Genomic DNA, 17,887 nt, shown 5'->3' with positions numbered 1-17,887 from the left:
CGCCCCCCCTCTCCCCGCGCCCCCCTCTCCCCGCGCCCCCCTCTCCCCGCGCCCCCCTCTCCCCGCGCCCCCCCTCTCCCCGCGCCCCCCCTCTCCCCGCGCCCCCCCTCTCCCCGCGCCCCCCCTCTCCCCGCGCCCCCCCTCTCCCCGCGCCCCCCCTCTCTCCCCGCGCCTCTGCCCACCATTCCCTCCCTCCCTCCCCCATCCCCTGCCCCCACACCATCGTTCTTCCCCGCTCCACACCTCCCTCCCCTCCAACCCATCTCTGACTCCTCCCCACCTTCTTGCCCCCTCCTCTCCTCTCTTCCCCTCTATCCCATTCCCCCCCCCCCCCACCTCGCTGGCCCCAGGGTTGATGCGTTCACCTTGTTTTCTTCTTCAGGCTCCAAAAAAGGTGAAGAAGAAGACAGACCAGGGAAGCTCCAATGTCTTCTCCATGTTCGACCAGACTCGGATCCAGGAGTTCCGGGAGGTGAGGGCAGGAGTGTCTCAGACCCCAGACCACAAGTTCGCAGGGAAGGGAAGTCCTACTCGGTCTCCCCCCTGGAGGGACGATGCAATAGGTTAATTGAGAACATGTGCAAATGCCTGAGGGAGGAGATGTTTGGTAATAACCATTCTTAGCTGCATCTCGATGGCTAATAATCAGACATGGAAAGCTAACTTGCTCTTCACTTCGCTGTCCTGCAGGCGTTCACTATCATGGACCAGAATAGAGATGGCTTCATCAACAAGGAGGATTTGAGAGGCACCTTCGCTGCTCTGGGTAAGAGAGCGCTTTCTACAGTGCTTGGAGACTTGTCCGAGGAGTCTGGATTGACTCTGTGTTGCTCTCCCCCCCCCCCCCCCACCCACCCACCACCCCACCAGGTCGTCTGAATGTGAAGAATGAGGAGTTGGATGAGATGTTGAACCAGGCTCCTGGACCGATCAACTTCACTGTCTTCCTCACAATGTTCGGGGAGAAGCTGAAAGGTAAACTGGGCAAGAGTGAAGGGAGGGATGAAGGTGAATTGGGGTGATTGCCAATACTAGGCCTCCCCTCCCCACAAGCTGGACCTGTCTGCTCTCCCAAGCAGTGCCGATACTGGAGCAACACACAACATGCTGAGTAGGTCAAACAGCAGGAATGCAGAAGGCTTCAGGAGATAGTGAACATAGGCAGGTCCATCACCTCCCATCCCCTCCACTGAACACATCTATGTTAGGTACTGCCTCAAGAAAGCAGCCAACACCTCAGGGTTCAAGAACAGTTTCTTTCCAATGGTGATCAGTCCCTTACACTAATAAGGGGCTGCTCCAGTACCACAAAAGGACGATTTGCACGAATGTAAGTCACACTTTCATGTATTGGGGTGACTGTGACTATTTATTGCAATGCAGAAAAGTGCAGGAGAAACCCAACAGGAAGCAAAGGTTTGTTATATCCCTTCCTAGAAACGCTGTGTGACCTACTGAGTTTTCTCAGCACATTTATAAATTGTACCACAATCGCTGAGTTTGTAGTCTTTCCTGTTTAACCGTGGCAGCACTATTGTTGGTGCAAACCTGTGGGGAGTGGGGACACAGGGCTCCCACTGGGACCAACTGCCCAGTCCGAATGCCATCATACAGGCAACACGGGGTCTGTGCCAAAGAGCTGAAGGTGGCGGTTATGATCGGCAGCAGCAGCCCCGGGGATTCTGCAAACTTCAGGGAAGCAGAGGACTGGTGCAGGAGACCAGAAAATGGGGAGATCACCCCCCCCAACCCCGTCTGAGAAGCAGATGCAGAGGAGGCAACCCATGGGTCAGTGTGACCACGGCGGCGGGTCGGTGAGGGGATTCTGCAGCTGAAGGACCCATACCAGTGGCGGGCTGCTGGTGACTCGAGGCGAGGAACCCATGGAGCCTGTGGGCTGCTGGAGTCTGGCTCGAAACTGACTGAAGCGGTACCAGGTATTGGAACCGGGACACGAGAGGGGGCCGGGGGTGGGGAAGGGCTAATCGTATCAGAGGTTCAGAGCTGGAGCTCAGGATGCCAATGTGGCTGCGGAGGCAGCAGGAGCACTGGAGGCGAACCTACGGACACCCGGTGACTCTAGGGGGGATCTCCTTTGCTTCTCTTTCTCTGACTGTAAGGTAGCCAGACAAGCAATTTGATTGAAATAGAAAGATGATCCATCCCCTACTCATACACAATGGTTACATGATGTAATGTCCTATTTAAGCTTAGAGAAAATAAGATATAATATCAAAGATAGAAAGTTTCAATGTATGAAATTGTGGGGCTCATTCTTTAAATCCTTTTACAATTGGAAGAATTAACAATGACTGTAGGTTCCGGTGGTTCATTGCCTGTTCTCCAGGGGTCGCCAGTGGTTCCACATGATTGATTATTATATAAGGTCACCTTGATTAGTTTTAGTTTTTAGTTTTGGTGTAATTTGGTGTAATTTAACCCTGTTTTATTATAACGACAATAAATTGAATCTTGAATTTATTTTCTATCTTATGTATTTATTTTTTCTTTTCATTCAATTAAGATTACTGTTATAGTTTTTTTTTCTACGAAGAACCTCTGGCTGCAGCAAGTAAGAATTTCAGTGCATCTGTGCACTGCACAATGTGTATGACAATCAACAATAGCATTATCATCCGTGGAAGGCAATAGGCAGTCTATATTTCAGTCTGAAACCCTTCATGCTGATTCTTGATGAAGGGTTTCTGCCCGAAACGTTAACTGTCTACTGCACACATGTCAAACTCAGGTCCGCAGGCCAAATTTGGCCTGTGATATAATTATATTTGTCCCGCAAGATCATATCAAATATGTATTAGAGCTGGCCCACTGGCCGCCGCTCCAGTATAGCGCATGCACAGCTAATACTACAAATCCCAGAATGCTTTGCAAATGCATTGGCACCGGCCCGTCAGCCCACTAATCGCCCCCACCTCCTCTCTTTACTTTTATTAGCATCTGCAACCTGTCGCCCAACTCGCGTGTAATAAACCCCTTACGAAAAATGGCCAAACCAAAGACAGAAAACAGGACCTTTCAAGACAGGTGGGAGGCATTTAAGGAGAGATGCCAAGTATCTGCTTTAGACCCAGGTGCATCAGAGTAAACCACAGTGTAGCAAGCTAAGCTTGGATTAATGTTTTCTTTGGTCAACTTTGGACTGTTCATAATTGAAAGATTGGATTTTCATTGAAGCAAGTTGTTCTTTTTTTGACTTGTTGACTTGTGGGGAAAAAAAAATACATTTAAAAGGAGCTTAAAGGCTATAGAGAAATATTATTTATTGAATATTTTATTTCTCATTTGTTAATGCTTCTTCTGGAAAGAGTTTAACCAAAATTATTATTAAACCTTTATTTTAATAAGAAAAAGTTTAACATTACATATGTTGAAAGAAGAGAAAACATGCAGATGTTATTGAAAATTTTCAATAAATATTTAGTTTGGCCCACGACTTAGTCCAAGTTTTTAATTTTGGCCCTCTGTGAATTTGAGTTTGACACTCCTGGTCTACTGCCTTCCGTGGATGCTGCCTGACATGCTGAGCTCCTCCAACATTTTGTATGTTGCTCCAGTTTTCTAGCATTTGCAGACCTCTCAATAACCACAATGCAAATCTTTGTCCCATTAATGATTTGTTGTTTTATTTAGGCTGATCATCCACCTGATTGATCCCTTGGGGAGCGCGATACCATAAGAAATAGGAGCAGAAATAGGCTATTCTGCCCATCCATTTTCCCACTCAGCCCCACCACCCGGCTTCTCCCCATAACCTTTGATGTCCTTGCTAATCAAGAACCTAAATACCCCCCCAATGACCTGGCCTCCACAACTTCAGAGATTTTCCACCTTCTGGCTGAAGAAATTCCTCCGCATCTCTTCTAAGTAGATGCCCTTCAATCCTGAAGTTGGTCATCCTTGTCTCCTAGACTCTTCCACCACGGGAAACAACCTTTCAACATCTCCTCTGCCTTTTAACATTTGGAATATTTCAATGAGATTCCCCCATTCTCCTAAATTCCAACGTGTACGAGAACAGTCAAATGCACCTCATATGATGATCCTTTCATTCCTCGAATCATCCATGTGAACTTCCTCTGACCTTCTCCAAAGACAGCAAACCCTTTCTGAAATGAGGAGCCTAAATCTACTCACAACACTCCGTGAGATCTCACCAATTCCTTACAAAGCCTCATCATCACATCCCTGCTCTTATATTCGATTCCTCTTGAAATGAACGTCAGCATCGCATTTGACTCCTTCACCACCTCCTCAATCTCCAAGTTTACCTTCAGGCTGTCCTGCACAAGGACACCCAGTCCCTTTGCATCTGGGAATTTCCAGTTTTCTCCCCATTTAGAAAATAGTCTGTCCATTTATTTTTCTACCAAAGTGCATGACCAAACAATTTCCTTTTTTAAAAAAAATATTTTATTGGGGATTTACAATATAAACAATTGAACAGAACAATTATACAATGCACTACAGAATTCAGGAAAGAAAAAAATTAAAACATTCATAATAAGAAAATCCAGAAAACAATCATAACAATAGAGTAAGATTTAACAACAAAAAAAGTTTACAATCCTCTTCCTCCTCTTCTCCTTCTATAATAATTTTATTCATATTTACCTTATTCACAGTTGAACAAAACAGTTATTTATTATAGTATCAAAATCAAAAGAAAGGAAAAAAAAGAAAATCCCAAGCTTAAAAAAAAGAAAAAGAAACCTTATAAATCGAAACCCCGACCGCTAAGCAAGGTTTGAAAAAAAGATACATGGGAATCAGGTGACACGAACCTAGAACTAGAGAGCACAGCAGCAGAGCATCGAAACACCCAAATTCTATAGGTTATGATAATAGTCCATAAATGGGCCCCATGTATTTTGGAATTCAATACTAGAATCTTTAATGGCATACCTAATTTTTTTTCTTGACTTAGATAAGACATAATATCCTTTAACCATTGTGTGTGTGTGTGTGTGTGTAGGTGGAGTATTGTCTTTCCATTTAATCAAAATTGCACGTCTGGCCATCGGTGAGGTAAAGGATAAAATTTGGTTTTATGTTGGAGTCAGTAAAACATCATCATTTTGAAATGATCCGAATAGAGGGCAAGGTTCTAATTTGAACTTGAGAATCACCAATAAACTTTGAAAGATGTCTTTCTAGATTTTTTCTAGACTAGGGCAAGTCCAGAACATATGAACCAATAATGAAGCATCAACAATTTTCGGAAAGCCACACACTCTCTGCCATTATATTTCATTTGCCAGTTCTCTACTCAATTCTCCTAATCTGTCTAAGTCCTTCTACAACCTCCCTGTTTCCTCTACACTACCTGCTCCTCCACCTACCTTCTTGCTGTTAGAGATTGGAGGGGAGAGTGCTGTGCAGATGACTGGTGAGTTTGTGCACCCTCATTCCAATTGTACCATGGCTCAGTCTAGGAGCATTGATTGAGGGCACTCCTTTGTTTGAGACCGTGTTCTTTCCAGGAGGGCATAAAATACAAAGCTTGTGTCTGTGCCATACATGATGTCCAAATCAAACTAAAATTCCTCATATAAAACATAGAAATCTACACCTCAGCACAGGCCCTTTGGCTCAGTGTTGTGCCAACTACACGAACAACTGCTCCAACTTTCCTTACTGCATAACCCTCCATTTTTCTCTGTCTATGTATCTATCTAACAGTCTCCTGTTGTGCCTGCCTTCATCACCATTGCTGGCAGCAGAACTTACCCCTTATATCCCCCTCTGTACTCATTCCCAATAATCTTAAAACCATTTCAACTTTGGGGGTGGGGAGGGGGAAGCTGCTGGCCGTCCACACAATAATACCTCTTATTATCTTGTACACTTCTATCAGGTCATCCTCATTCTCTGTTGTTCCAAGGAGAAAAGACCAAGTTCATTCAAAGGCAAGCTCTCCAATTCAGACAGTGTCCTTGTAAATCTCCAGCACCCTCGCCATAACATTCCACATCTTTCCAGTAATGAACTAGAACAGAATGCAATATTCCAAGTGGGGTCTAATCAAGGTCTTTTCCAGCTTGTAACATGGCTCCTGAAATCGACCCCACGATTAATGGCCAACACACCATTCACCTTCTTAACAACACTAACAGCCTATGGAGCAGTTTTGAGTGTCCTGTAGATATGGATCCCAAGATCTCCCCATTCTTCCACACTGCTCAGACACCTCCCACCCCACCCCCCCCCCCCCACTAACACTGAGCTCTGCCTTCATATTCGACCAACTGAAATGAACCAATTTACACTTTTTTTTGGGGTTAAACTACTTCGTGCATGTAAAAAAAAACAGTTTCATCAAATATATTGTGTGAAAGGATGAACTTGGAGGAAATTCAGTGGCAGATTTGTACTTGATAGACATCGATTGTGCAGGTATTGTGGTCTCTGAGCACCCCAGCTTGAAATGGTCACAGAGGGCAGGGAAAGAGCACCCAGCATTGTGGGGCAGAGGGAAGGAGGCAAGCATCATGGGGCAGGGAGTGAGAGCTCAGCATCACAGGCAGGGAGAGAGAGAGAGCCCAGCATCACGGGGCAGGGAGAGAGAGAGAGAGAGAGCCCAGCATCGCAGGGCAGGGCAGGAAGAGAGAGAGAGCCCAGCATTGCAGGGCAGGGAGAGAGAGAGAGAGAGAGCCCAGCATCGCAGGGCAGGGAGAGAGAGAGAGAGCCCAGCATCGCAGGGCAGGGAGAGAGAGAGAGAGAGAGCCCAGCATCACAGAGCAGGGAGAGAGAGAGAGCCCAGCATTGCAGAACCAAAGTCAAACTGGTTGTAAGTGCACAAAAGATTCTACCTCAGATCAGGATGAACATGGTAACAAAGATCCCCAAATTTGAGGCTTTTTACTAGGCCAGTTGCAGCGAAAATCTAGCATTATAGCTCAGAATGCTCCAGAAAGGAATCTTGGTGCCAGTTTGTGGCAAGTGGCCAGAGCTGTGACCATTTCCACAGAGAATGTGGGAAAAAGGGAAAGCTTCACCTGAATGAAAGTTAAGACAAAACCGCCCAGGTGTCAGAAATCTGGAATGAAACACAAGCTGCTAGAATTATTCAACCAGCAGGAAAGATCTGAAGAAAGAGGAGCAGTGTGGGATACGGCTTAGCTCACAGTGCTCTGGGTTGTTTTCCACTGTCTGAGTGGACACCTTACCCTGGAGCGATCTCCTTCAAGTTAAACAGTGCACATCACTGTGACATCCTCTCCCCTCAGTGGCAGCCCTCGTGGAGTGTCTCTGTCAGTTGAAAAGGACCCAAAGATTAAAACGAGAGCCAAAAATAAACAAATGCAGCCATACCTGAACCACCAACGATTCTGATCTATTTCTTCCTGTGATGTTCTACAGGTGCTGATGCAGAGGAGACAATTCTCAACGCTTTCAAGATTTTTGATCAGGATGCCAAGGGCCACATCAAAGCAGATTAGTAAGTCTAAAGCATTCAGAAACTTTGCACCACAGGAGATTGCGGCAGAGACATCATCCAAGGCACATAGTCAACGTTTACCAACATCAGTGTTCCCTTTAGTTGGAAGTGTTCATCTTTAGTCGTGGTCTTCACAAGGACCGTGATGGAAAAGGATTTCCTATTACTGCTGTATGAAGGCGTAGTCATTGACCAATTTCCACGATACATTTATTTTGTGAAACAGCACAGTATTAGAGCATTCTCATTGGCTACTGGTTACCAGTGGTGTTCTTCAGGGGTCAGTGTTGGGGCCACTTCTTTTTACATTGCATGTTACTGATTTGAATTGCGGAACAAATGGCTTTATGGGTAAGTTTGCAGATAATGCAAAGATAGGTGGAGGGGCAGGTCGTGAGGAGGAAATGGAAAGCCAGCAGGAAGACTTGGAGAGATTAGGAGAATGGCCAAATGAAATACCATTTTGGAAAGTGTCTGGTCATGCACTTTGGTAGAAGGAATTATTTGAGTGGGGAGAAAATTCAAAATTCGGAGATGCAAAGGGACTTGGGAGTCCTCGTGCAGGGTACATTAAAGATGAACCAGGTGAAGAAGACAAATCAAATATTGGGATTAATATCTAAGAGGAATAAGATATAAGAACAAAATTGTGAGGTTGAGGCTTTATAAGGCACTGGTGAGGCCTCACTTGGAGTACGGGGTACAGTTTTGGGCTTCTTGTTTAAGAAAAGATGCGGAATAAAATTTTAAACACCTGGCACCAAAATGGCATCAGGTATATTGAAGATTGTCACAATCAACAGAGGTGACGTATGTCTTTTGAGAAACAAAAAAAAAAGACTAATAGAACATTCTTCTGCTACCTCCAATTACGATCTTTTTTAAGGAATAAGTTGGGCCCTACCGATGTGGACAGACGTGGAGGTTCTCATTTGAAAGGGAAATACAATTAAATTTATTTCTACTCTGCTCCAAGATCAAGGCCCAAAAATTGGGTTCCATAGATCTCGGGAGAGATGGGAATCGGATTTGGGCATTGGAATTGATCAACAATGCTGGTCAAATTTATGTTTAGATCATACAACAGCTCTTATTAATTCAAGATCTAAAATGATAAATTTCAATTTTTTACATCAACTCTATCTCACCCCTCTTACTAAGTCAGAGATCTCAAATCTGTGTTTTAAGTGTGGCATAGATCTTGCTACTTTTATCCAAAATTAAGACCTTTTTGGATATATTTGGGGGAATTATTAATGAAAGTGGATTTCCCTCTTGATCCACAATTGTCCCTTTTGGGGAATTTGGTCATCATGAATGTTAACTTCCCCAAAAGTAAATCCAAATTTATTAAAATCGTTGGAATATGGAAATGCAAAATTGTACCATCTACCCCTAAAGAAAATCATTTATAATCTTAGAAATGAATACAACATGTTTATTGATATTTGGTGGCCTTATTTGGATTCTTTAAATGCCCGGATAGTTTAGTCTATTTATTAAATATTTTATATTTAATTTTCATCCCTTATTAGTAATTTAATATTTTTAATTTATTTTTTGATTGTATTAAATGTTGATGCCGGCTCTTTCCTCTTTTTCTTTTTCTCCTTCTCCCCCTCTCTGTCCACTGTTTCTTTTCCTTTCTCTTAAGGTATGGACAGGCTGTTTCTAGGTTTAATATGCATTTTAAGGATATAATTTATTTTGTATATTTATATATATATTCATATATACATTCATTGAGCCCTTCTCTTTTCCTATATAGATATATTCTTTTCTTAAAAATTAAATAGAAATATAATTTAAAAAAGCGAATGGATAGGGCTGGGGCTGGAGAGGGTTCCAAGAAGATTCACTAGAACGGTTCCTGGATTGAAGGTCTAAGTACACAAGGAACTTCTGACAGGTCTTGGACTGTACTCCTTGGAGTTCAGAAGAATGAGAAGCATTTTGAATATTGAGCTGATGTGACAAAGTTATTTCCCATGGTAGGAGAGTCTGGGACAAGAGGACACAACTTCAGGATTGAATGGCGCCTGTTTAAAACAGATGCTGAAGAATTTCTTTGAAATTGGCGGCTGTGGAGGCCAGGTCAATGGGTGCACAAGGCAGATGTCAATAGGTGTCTGAATAATCAGGGTATAAAAGGTTACGGGGAGATGACAGGGGAGCGGGGCTGAGTGGAAGAATGGATCAGCTCATGTTGGAACGGCAGTGTGCATTTGATGGGCCGAATGGACTACTTCTGCTCCTATATCTTATGGTCTTTTAATAGTTAGGCTCTTCTGCCACCTAATAAACCCATGTGACTAATTCACTACTAATCCCCACATCTTTGGAATGGGGGAGGAAACTGGAGCACCCGTGGAAAATGCGCAGAAATGGGAAGAATGTACAAACACTTACAGACAGCAACAGATTTGAATCCAGGTCACTGGTGCTGTAATACTGTTGCACTAACCGCTAGGCTAACCATCCTGCCAAATGTTCCTTGACCTTTCTTTTCCCATTTGTGCCTGTTGCATTGCTGGAGGGTGTGCAGTGTGTCTTAAATTTCTATACCGTTAACACAATATGGTCATTATTCTAAACAGTGTGGGGAACAGAGAGATTTTGAGGTCCAAGTCCCTCAAGTTTGCTACATAGGTTGATAGGGTGGTTCTGAAGGTGTAAGGTGTGTTGGCCTTCGTTAGTCAGGGGATTGAGTTGAAGAGCCGTGAGGTAATGTTGCAGCTCTATAAAACTCTGGTTAGACCACACTTGGAGTATTGTGTTCAGTTCTGATCACCACATAACAGGAAAGATGTGGAAGCTAATGGAGAGGGTGCAGGGAGATTTACCAGGATATTGCTTGGATTGGAGAATGTGTCTTTCAAGGCAAGGTTAACAGAACCAGGACTTTTCTCTTTGGATTGATGAAGGAAGAGAGGTGACTTAATAGAGGCATGGATAGGGTGGACAGCCAGAACCTCTTTCCTAAGGCGAGATGAGCAAACACCAGTGGACAAGGTGAGGGAAGGAACGTTTGGGGGAGATGTTAGGGGTAGGTTTTTACACAGAGTAGTGGGTGCATGGAAGCACGGCTAGGGCTGGTGGTGGGGGCTGGTACAAATTGGACATTTAAATGACTCTTAGGCACATAGATGCAAGAGAAATAGAAGGTTATGGGTGTGAGGTGGGGAAGGGTTAGATTTTTCAGTATGTCAGTATGGTGGGCCTGTACTGTGGTGTGATATTCTATGTTCTGAAAAGATTGGAGTCTTTTGTGTCTTGGAGTCCAGAGCAGGAATGAGAAGAAACTTTTGTTTGTGTGGAATATGTTGGAGGAAACTAGTAGCTAAAGTGCTTTGAATGTTACAGCCTGAGGATTAGGGGGTGGATCATCCTCAGCCTCCTGTGATGAGCTTGTTTGGGGCCATCCTGGCGGCTCTGAAGCCCAGTTAGGGGCAGAAGTTGGGGTTAGGGCTTGAGTGAGAGTTGGGGTTCGAACTCTAATTAGGGGTTGGGGTGGTGAGGGTTGGGGCTTGAAATAGGGATAGGTTTTGGGCTGGGGGTATGGCTGAGTTTAAGGTGTTGGTAGGGTTATGGTTTAGGTTCAGATGGTGGCTGATTTGGGTTTTGGGCTACGATTAGTCTGGATTATTGTTCGGGTTGGGGCTGGATTTGGATGGGGGTTGGGCTCGGGGCAGGGCTACGGTTAGGGTTCAGGGTGTGGTTGTGGTTATTGTTAGTTCTCAGGTTGGGAATAATGTTATGGCTCGGGCGCAGCTGAGGGCTGTGTTTGGGGTTCATGGTTTGGGGTTCGGACTTGTGTTGGGGTTGGGCTCAGGGTGTGTCGCGTTGTAACCAACTGTGATTGGCAGTCATGCTGAAGCTCCCCAACAGAACCTCCATGCAGGGGGAGCCACATCCCCATGAAACCCCTCCCCCCTTCTCCATCAAGAATGCAGTGGGTGGGAACTTCTCAGTCATCACCTTGTGTGTCTCATCGTCTGAGTAATCGCTGAGCAAGGTCTGGATGCATGGGGAAGGATGGTCAGGGAGCATAAAGGACATATGGGAGGACTTCATGTGTGGAGATGGTGAAAAGGTCAGATGGAGAAGAGGCATTAAATTTGGAGATACAGCACGGTAACAGGCCCTTCCAGCCCACGAGCCTGTGCTGTCCAAAGACACTCACGTGACCAATTAACCTACTTACCTCAAATGTCTTTGGAATGGAGAAAACCCACAGTCAAGGGGAGAATGTACAAACTCCTTACTGACAACAGCTGATTTAAACCTGAGTTTCTGCTGCTGTAATAGCATTGAGCTGACTGTGGAGAGCTCTGTGCGCAGGGGGTTCCAGAGAAAGAAGTATTGTGCCTGCAATTTACAACTTTGGGTTGATTAAGCAAGCAATCACAAGTCCTCAGAGGGTTGTAAATGCTAGCAGAGAGAGGATGGGCTAGCAAGACCATCCATAGAGATTGTGCCATCATCTCATTATCACACTTCAGAAAAGAGGAGGAAAATCTTGTGGTTATGGTGCAAAAGTAATAACATGAGTCTCAACGTGAACAGGATGAAGGAGATGATTGTGAACTTTAGGAGGACCAGAATTGACCACCTTCCACTACCCAACAAAAACTCTGTAGTAGAGAGAATGGGGAGCACCAGTTCCTTGGTGTTCACTTAACTAATGGCCTATCCTGGACACCCAACATCTCCTCATTTGTCAGGAAGGTACAACAGCACTTCCTGAGAAGACTGAAGAGGGCAAGAGTACCGGCCACCATTACGTTAACCTCTACTGAGCTCTACTGAGTTCATCCTGTCCGGCTGCATCACAGTTTGGTATGGTTGCTGCAGAGAAATGGATCGGAGTTCAATCCACAGGACCATAAAAGTAGCAGAGAAGATCACTGGAGTTTCGCCCCTGCCCATCAACAGGATCATTGTCTGTAGAGGGTGCACAAAATCATTGAGGACCCCTTCCAACCCTGCACACAACATCTTTCAGTTACTCCCATCGGGAAAGAGATACAGGAGTATTAGAGCCAGCACCACCAGGCTGAGGAACAGCTTCTTCCCATGGACTGAGAGGAGGACGAACGACCAAAGGAACTGCTTACACTGACCATCTGAGACTAATATTTACTAAGCGATATTTATTTAGCTATTTGTATATTTGTCCTCCATAGATAGTTTGTCTATACGTGTGTTATGTCTGGTTATGTGGCTGCATGCTCCGAGGACCGGAGAGCGATGTTTCGTCAGGTTGTACTTGTACAATCGGATCATAATTAACCTGAACTCTATCTTCTCTGTGACTGATGGAGACGGATGCGTGAAAACAAAAGTGGGGATAAAACACTCAGATACAGAGCACACTGATTTTGAATGAATGTTTGTAGGTGAGGCATCATTAGTGAGATTGGGGTTTGGATGGGGGTTTGGGAGTGGGGCGGTTGAATCCCACATCATCCCAGGGGATGTGGTGTTGAAGAAGATAAAGGACCTGTACTGAGTTGTCATGTTCTACCTCCTACCTTACATAAAGGGGAAAATGCGAAGGGTGGGGGGGGGGGGGGGGTTCTTGGGTTGCATCAGAGGCAATCTGTAGAATAAAAGGATCAGGTTTGGAAGCTGCAATTCCAGGACCCCACAGGAATCCATATACTGATCTTGGAGGACGGACTCATTTTCAGGTGATGTGAAGAAGAGTGAGAAAGCAAGCTGTGCAGAAGAGACAAGTGAAGAAGGGACAATGTTTGCAATGCAAGGAAGAGAAGTGAGCGGGGAAAGGACTGGATTTTAATGTGGTCAGTATTGCAGGGTCTTAAGGTATTGTGGGGCCTATAGCATTTATTTTAAATTGTTTCTTCTGGCGCATGCGTGGTGAGGGGGAAGCGTGACAGCAGCGCCCACCCCCCCCCCCCCCACCCCCTACCCGCAAGAGAGTGTTCCTGACACTGACCCTGCATGTCTGTTTTGGTAAGTTTGAAATAGTCTTAATTATTCTTAACAAAATGATGCTATCCTTCTCAGATCACTGTATATGCCGTGATTACCAGTGGCACTGAAATTGTGCCATCCCCCTGTTAAAATTTACTTACACATTTTGTTAAAACAAAACTTAATTGCGGCAGCTGGCAGCTGGCTCAATGTGGGAACAATGGCCCGTGGTTCCAGCTGCGTGGGGGTTTATAGGTAACAAAGACGGTCATTGCTCCTGCCTTGAGCCATTACTGCAAGCTGTCTGGATGGCCCCGAAGCAGCCTGATCAGATGCCAGAGCGGCACTCCAGTGAACTCTGGCAGCACTGCACCCCTGTGGCTGCGTCAGGAGTTAGACGGAAGAGGATGGTGGAAGGGGTGTGTGAGATTAATAGGAAGCAGATAAAAGGAGAGAGTTGGTGGGCCAATGTCAACAACCCCATCCACGACCAAAGATTCACCATCCTCTGAGAATAAACCCCTCCATTAGTGTTCTATGTTCTATGTTAGTGTGCAGGATTGCTTGGCTAGTAGTTGTGACCTTCATGGCAAGGGCTATGGATTATAGAAGTGCAGGACTGTAAGAGTATCGACGAGCTCACACTGCACCCCACTGCACTGTTCCCCTCATTATTTAAGGAAGGTCTCTCTTGCATTGGAGATTGTTCACCACGTGCATTCCTGGGATAATGGGAATGAGGAGAAGCTGAACACTTTGGGCCTTCACTGACTGGGGTTTAGAAGAGTAAGTGGATACCGTTTGGAGTGGGGCTGAGAAGGCAAGTGTTGAGAAGATTGCCCTTTTCACAAGGAGGTCTTGAACTGGATGTGTGGTTTTGGAAGATTGAGATCTCCATCCAAGAGATGGTGAGGAGGGTTTTATTCTCAGAGGATGGTGAATCTTTGGTAGTGGATGGGGTTATTGACACTGGCTGGTCTACAGGTGAGTTGGGATGATGGGGAACACATAAATTAGTCAATTACCTCACAGTACAGGCCCTTGAGCCCATGATGTTGTGCTGACCTGGGTAAACCTACTCCACAGCAACCTAATCCTTCCCACCCTCACACCAATAATCCTCTATTTTCCTTACATCCATGTGGCAATCCAATGCTTTGAATGCCCCTATTGAACCAGCCTCACCACCACCCTGGATTCCAGACACCCACCACTCTCTGTATAAACTGACACAGGGAAGTTGTGTTGCCACCACGATCCGACCCCCACCATGGTCTTTGAATGGGGGAGCAGGCGCAGGGAATGGTGAACAACTGGTTTAACGCTATCTTGAATTGATTTAACTTTCAGGACATGGGTTCATTTTCCCTTCTCTTATTGCTCAGAAGAGAAGGGCTTAGAAGGAGTGGGAAGGATCTGGTTAGAAGAGTTGGGGGGGGGTGGTGGCAGGGTGAGAATGGGGTCTATAGTCAGTGCGGTATGAGATACTGCTATGTTTCATCTCCCACAACCTTGGTTCAATCCTGGCCTGGTCTGCTGTGCGTGCAGAGTTTAAACGTTCTCCTGGTGACATGATATTTTCTTACATCCCATATGAAGACTTTTGATGGCTCCAGGGCTTTACTTGCTGGAGTATAGAAGGATGAGGGGGATTTCACGGAAATCTATCAAATACTAAAAGGCCTGGAGAGTAAGGATGTGGAATGCTGGAGGAGTGTGGGCCTAGAAGGCACATCCTTTAGGAACAAAATGAGGAGGAAGTTCTTTACCCAGAGGGGGGTGAATCTGTGGAATTTGTTGCTGCTGTCGGTGGTGGAGGCCAAGTCATTGGGGATATTTCAGAGTGAGGTCAATAGATTGTTGATTCGGAAGAGAATCGAGGCTTATGGGGAGAAGGCAGGAGAATGGGGTTGCAAAGAATAGTAAACCAGCCAGGGTGGACTCATTGGGCCGAATGGCTTAATTTTGCTCTTGTGTGTTATAGTCCCGGCCGTGTCCTGGGAAAGGACCCAAATAAAAAGATGTTGATGCCAGTCAGGGGTTTAAAGAGAAACGAGACCAATATCTAGTGTGGGTTAGCATGGACGATGGGCCAAGTGGTCTCATCTAACAAAGCTTCTTGTTCTCTGTAGATATTGAACTCTAACGCTTCTGAAACAGACAGTGTGATTTGATGCACACCTGCCCATCCCTGTAAACTCTCTCTCTCTCTTCTGTTTCAGCATCAAGCAAATGTTGAAGACCCAAGCGGACCGGTTTAATGAAGAGGAGGTAATATTGGACATCTGATTCTCTCTTTGATGATTGCATTCTCCAAAGGGGCAGCCACTTTGTGGTCAGTTACTCCCCTCTTATCTGAACCCTCTCCTGCCTGCCCTCCTGCACCCTCTCCTGTCTGGACCCTCACCTGCCTGCACCCCTGCACCCTCTCCTGGTGACCATAACCCTCCATAACCCTTCCATCCATGTATCTGTCTTAAGTATCTTCAGTATCAAAATTGAGCCAACATTTACTTCAGTTGGCAACTCATTCCACACTCCCACCACATCCTCTAGTTCTTGTCTCACCCAACCTCAGTAGAAAAAACCCTGCTCATAATTTTACATACCTCTCTCAAATCTCCCCTCATTCTCCAACACTCCAGGGAATAAAGTCCTCACCTGTTTAACCTTCCCCTGTAACTCAGTTCCTCAAGTCCTGGTAACATCCTTGCAATTCTTTCAATCTTATTAATAGCGTGCCATCATCTTCCGCCATTAACCATGGCAGTTCCTCGTCTCCATCCTAAATCTATTACCCTGGATCTTGAGGCTCTCTCCCTAGTTCTAGACTTCCCACCAATGGGAATAACTTACCTACCTCTATCTTACCTATGCCTTTGGTAAGTTTATATATTTTTATAATTGTATATGTTTACATGACCAAGGGAGGGTTGCAGAGGTAACTGGCCTGAGAGCAGGAGGCAGATCTCCTTGTGGGGGCTCTCCCACATTCCACAATGTCCCTTCCCTCACATCACCATACTCCCAGCTGAGTCACGGCCAGGTTCCAGGCCGATGATTCCCGGGGTTATTGCAGGCAGAGACATTCCCTGTCCTCTGATTGCCACAGATCTTCCACCAGTGAGTATGGTGACCCACCCCAACACAAAGGCTGCTCACTGCTGTCCCCTCCCAACTGGACAGCCTCTCATGATCCAAATGGTTCCTTCAGTCAGGATTGTTTTACTACAACCATTGTACAAACTGAGCATACATAAAAATACATCCATGGACACATTCCCTCACACTCCCACAACACAAAATCTCACACACACTTGGGTGTTCCCTCGCACATTCCCTGTGCATGTTTCCCCATGTGTGCACACTCACAGACACCCACTCACACACACAGACACACACCTACAGACACCCACCCTCACACACACACACACACACACACACACACACACACACACACACACACACACACACACACACACACACACACACACACACACACACACACACACACACCCTACACATGCAGGTTGTGTTTACACTAAAGATTCAATGGCAGTTGCTGCTGTCCACTGACCACCCACCTTTTTGTTATCCCTGAGTTTGCTCTCCTCATGTCTCACTTTGTATCAGATCCATTTGAAACCCACCTACTAGCCTGAGTGCCGGTGCCCCCGAACCTGCTCCCCTTGCTTGACTATCCTGGATTACGAGAAGGTGGTCCTTCCCAACTGAGGCTCTGATGTGATGTCAGGACTAGGTAGTGAACTGATGCAGTGCGGGCTTGTGGGTTGAAGGAGTGTCAGTCAGCGCAGGGGGTGACTTTTCTCCCATTTCCCTCCCTCCCTCTAGTGTGAGCAGATGTTTCTGGCCTTCCCTCCAGATGTTTCAGGGAATTTGGACTACAAAAACCTCTGCTACGTCATCACTCATGGTGAAGGGAAGGATTAGGAGTGATGGAACTCTCTACGACAATGAAAATTTTCCCGCCCAGCAATGAATGATGAGAAGTGACGTCATTAAACCCAGGTCCGCAGATGCCAAGTTGAACAAACACGGTGAATGTGTGGACTTCCAGTATCTCAATGTTGATTCCTGTTTGGTTGTGCAAGTATGTTGTAACTCGGTTCATACCCTGGCCAAGGGTTTCACTCCGCTGCAATTAAAATCTTCTTTGAGCATCATTCTTATCATGGTTTGTTTCTGGAGGGTGTGTTCAGAGGATTACTACCATGTATGTACGTGTTGTGTAGGGTGTAATCCAACCCTTCTATACAACAAGGGTGTGACCCATGGTTAAGGTCAGTGTACAGCAGGGGCCACGGACAAGGTCAGTACACAGTGGGGGTCACAAACAAGGTCAGTGTACAGCGAGGGTCACGGACAAGATCAGTGTACAACAGGGGTCACGGACAAGATCAGTGTACAGTGGGAGGTCACAGGCAAGGTCAGTGTACAGTGAGGGGTCATGGACAAAGTCAGTGTACA

The 17,887-nt window shown here is 45.7% G+C and overlaps 1 protein-coding gene across 1 annotated transcript; it reads left to right on the top strand.

The window, feature by feature from the left end:
* Nucleotides 1–340: 340 nt before the first annotated feature.
* LOC138737507 (myosin regulatory light chain 2B, cardiac muscle isoform-like) lies at nucleotides 341–17,583 on the top strand. Its single transcript, XM_069888198.1, has 6 exons — nucleotides 341–472; nucleotides 691–766; nucleotides 871–975; nucleotides 7,381–7,459; nucleotides 15,622–15,670; nucleotides 17,252–17,583. The coding sequence occupies exons 1-6, from the start codon at nucleotides 356–358 to the stop codon at nucleotides 17,348–17,350; spliced, it is 525 nt and encodes a 174-aa protein (XP_069744299.1). The 5' UTR covers nucleotides 341–355; the 3' UTR covers nucleotides 17,351–17,583.
* Nucleotides 17,584–17,887: the final 304 nt, after the last annotated feature.

Source organism: Narcine bancroftii, chromosome 6 (genome assembly GCF_036971445.1).
Source record: "Narcine bancroftii isolate sNarBan1 chromosome 6, sNarBan1.hap1, whole genome shotgun sequence".
NCBI classification, from domain to species: domain Eukaryota; kingdom Metazoa; phylum Chordata; class Chondrichthyes; order Torpediniformes; family Narcinidae; genus Narcine; species Narcine bancroftii.
The sequence above is the reverse complement of the archived record's forward strand: the minus strand, read 5'-3'. Positions and strand labels throughout refer to the sequence as shown.

Bases quoted from the DNA above. Each gene is read 5' to 3' on its own strand.
- LOC138737507 (XM_069888198.1), top strand. From the start codon at position 356: ATGCGTTCACCTTGTTTTCTTCTTCAGGCTCCAAAAAAGGTGAAGAAG. The intron at 767-870 runs GTAAGAGAGCGC...CCACCCCACCAG, and splicing joins AGGCACCTTCGCTGCTCTGG to GTCGTCTGAATGTGAAGAAT. The intron at 15,671-17,251 runs GTAATATTGGAC...CCCTCCCTCTAG, and splicing joins ACCGGTTTAATGAAGAGGAG to TGTGAGCAGATGTTTCTGGC.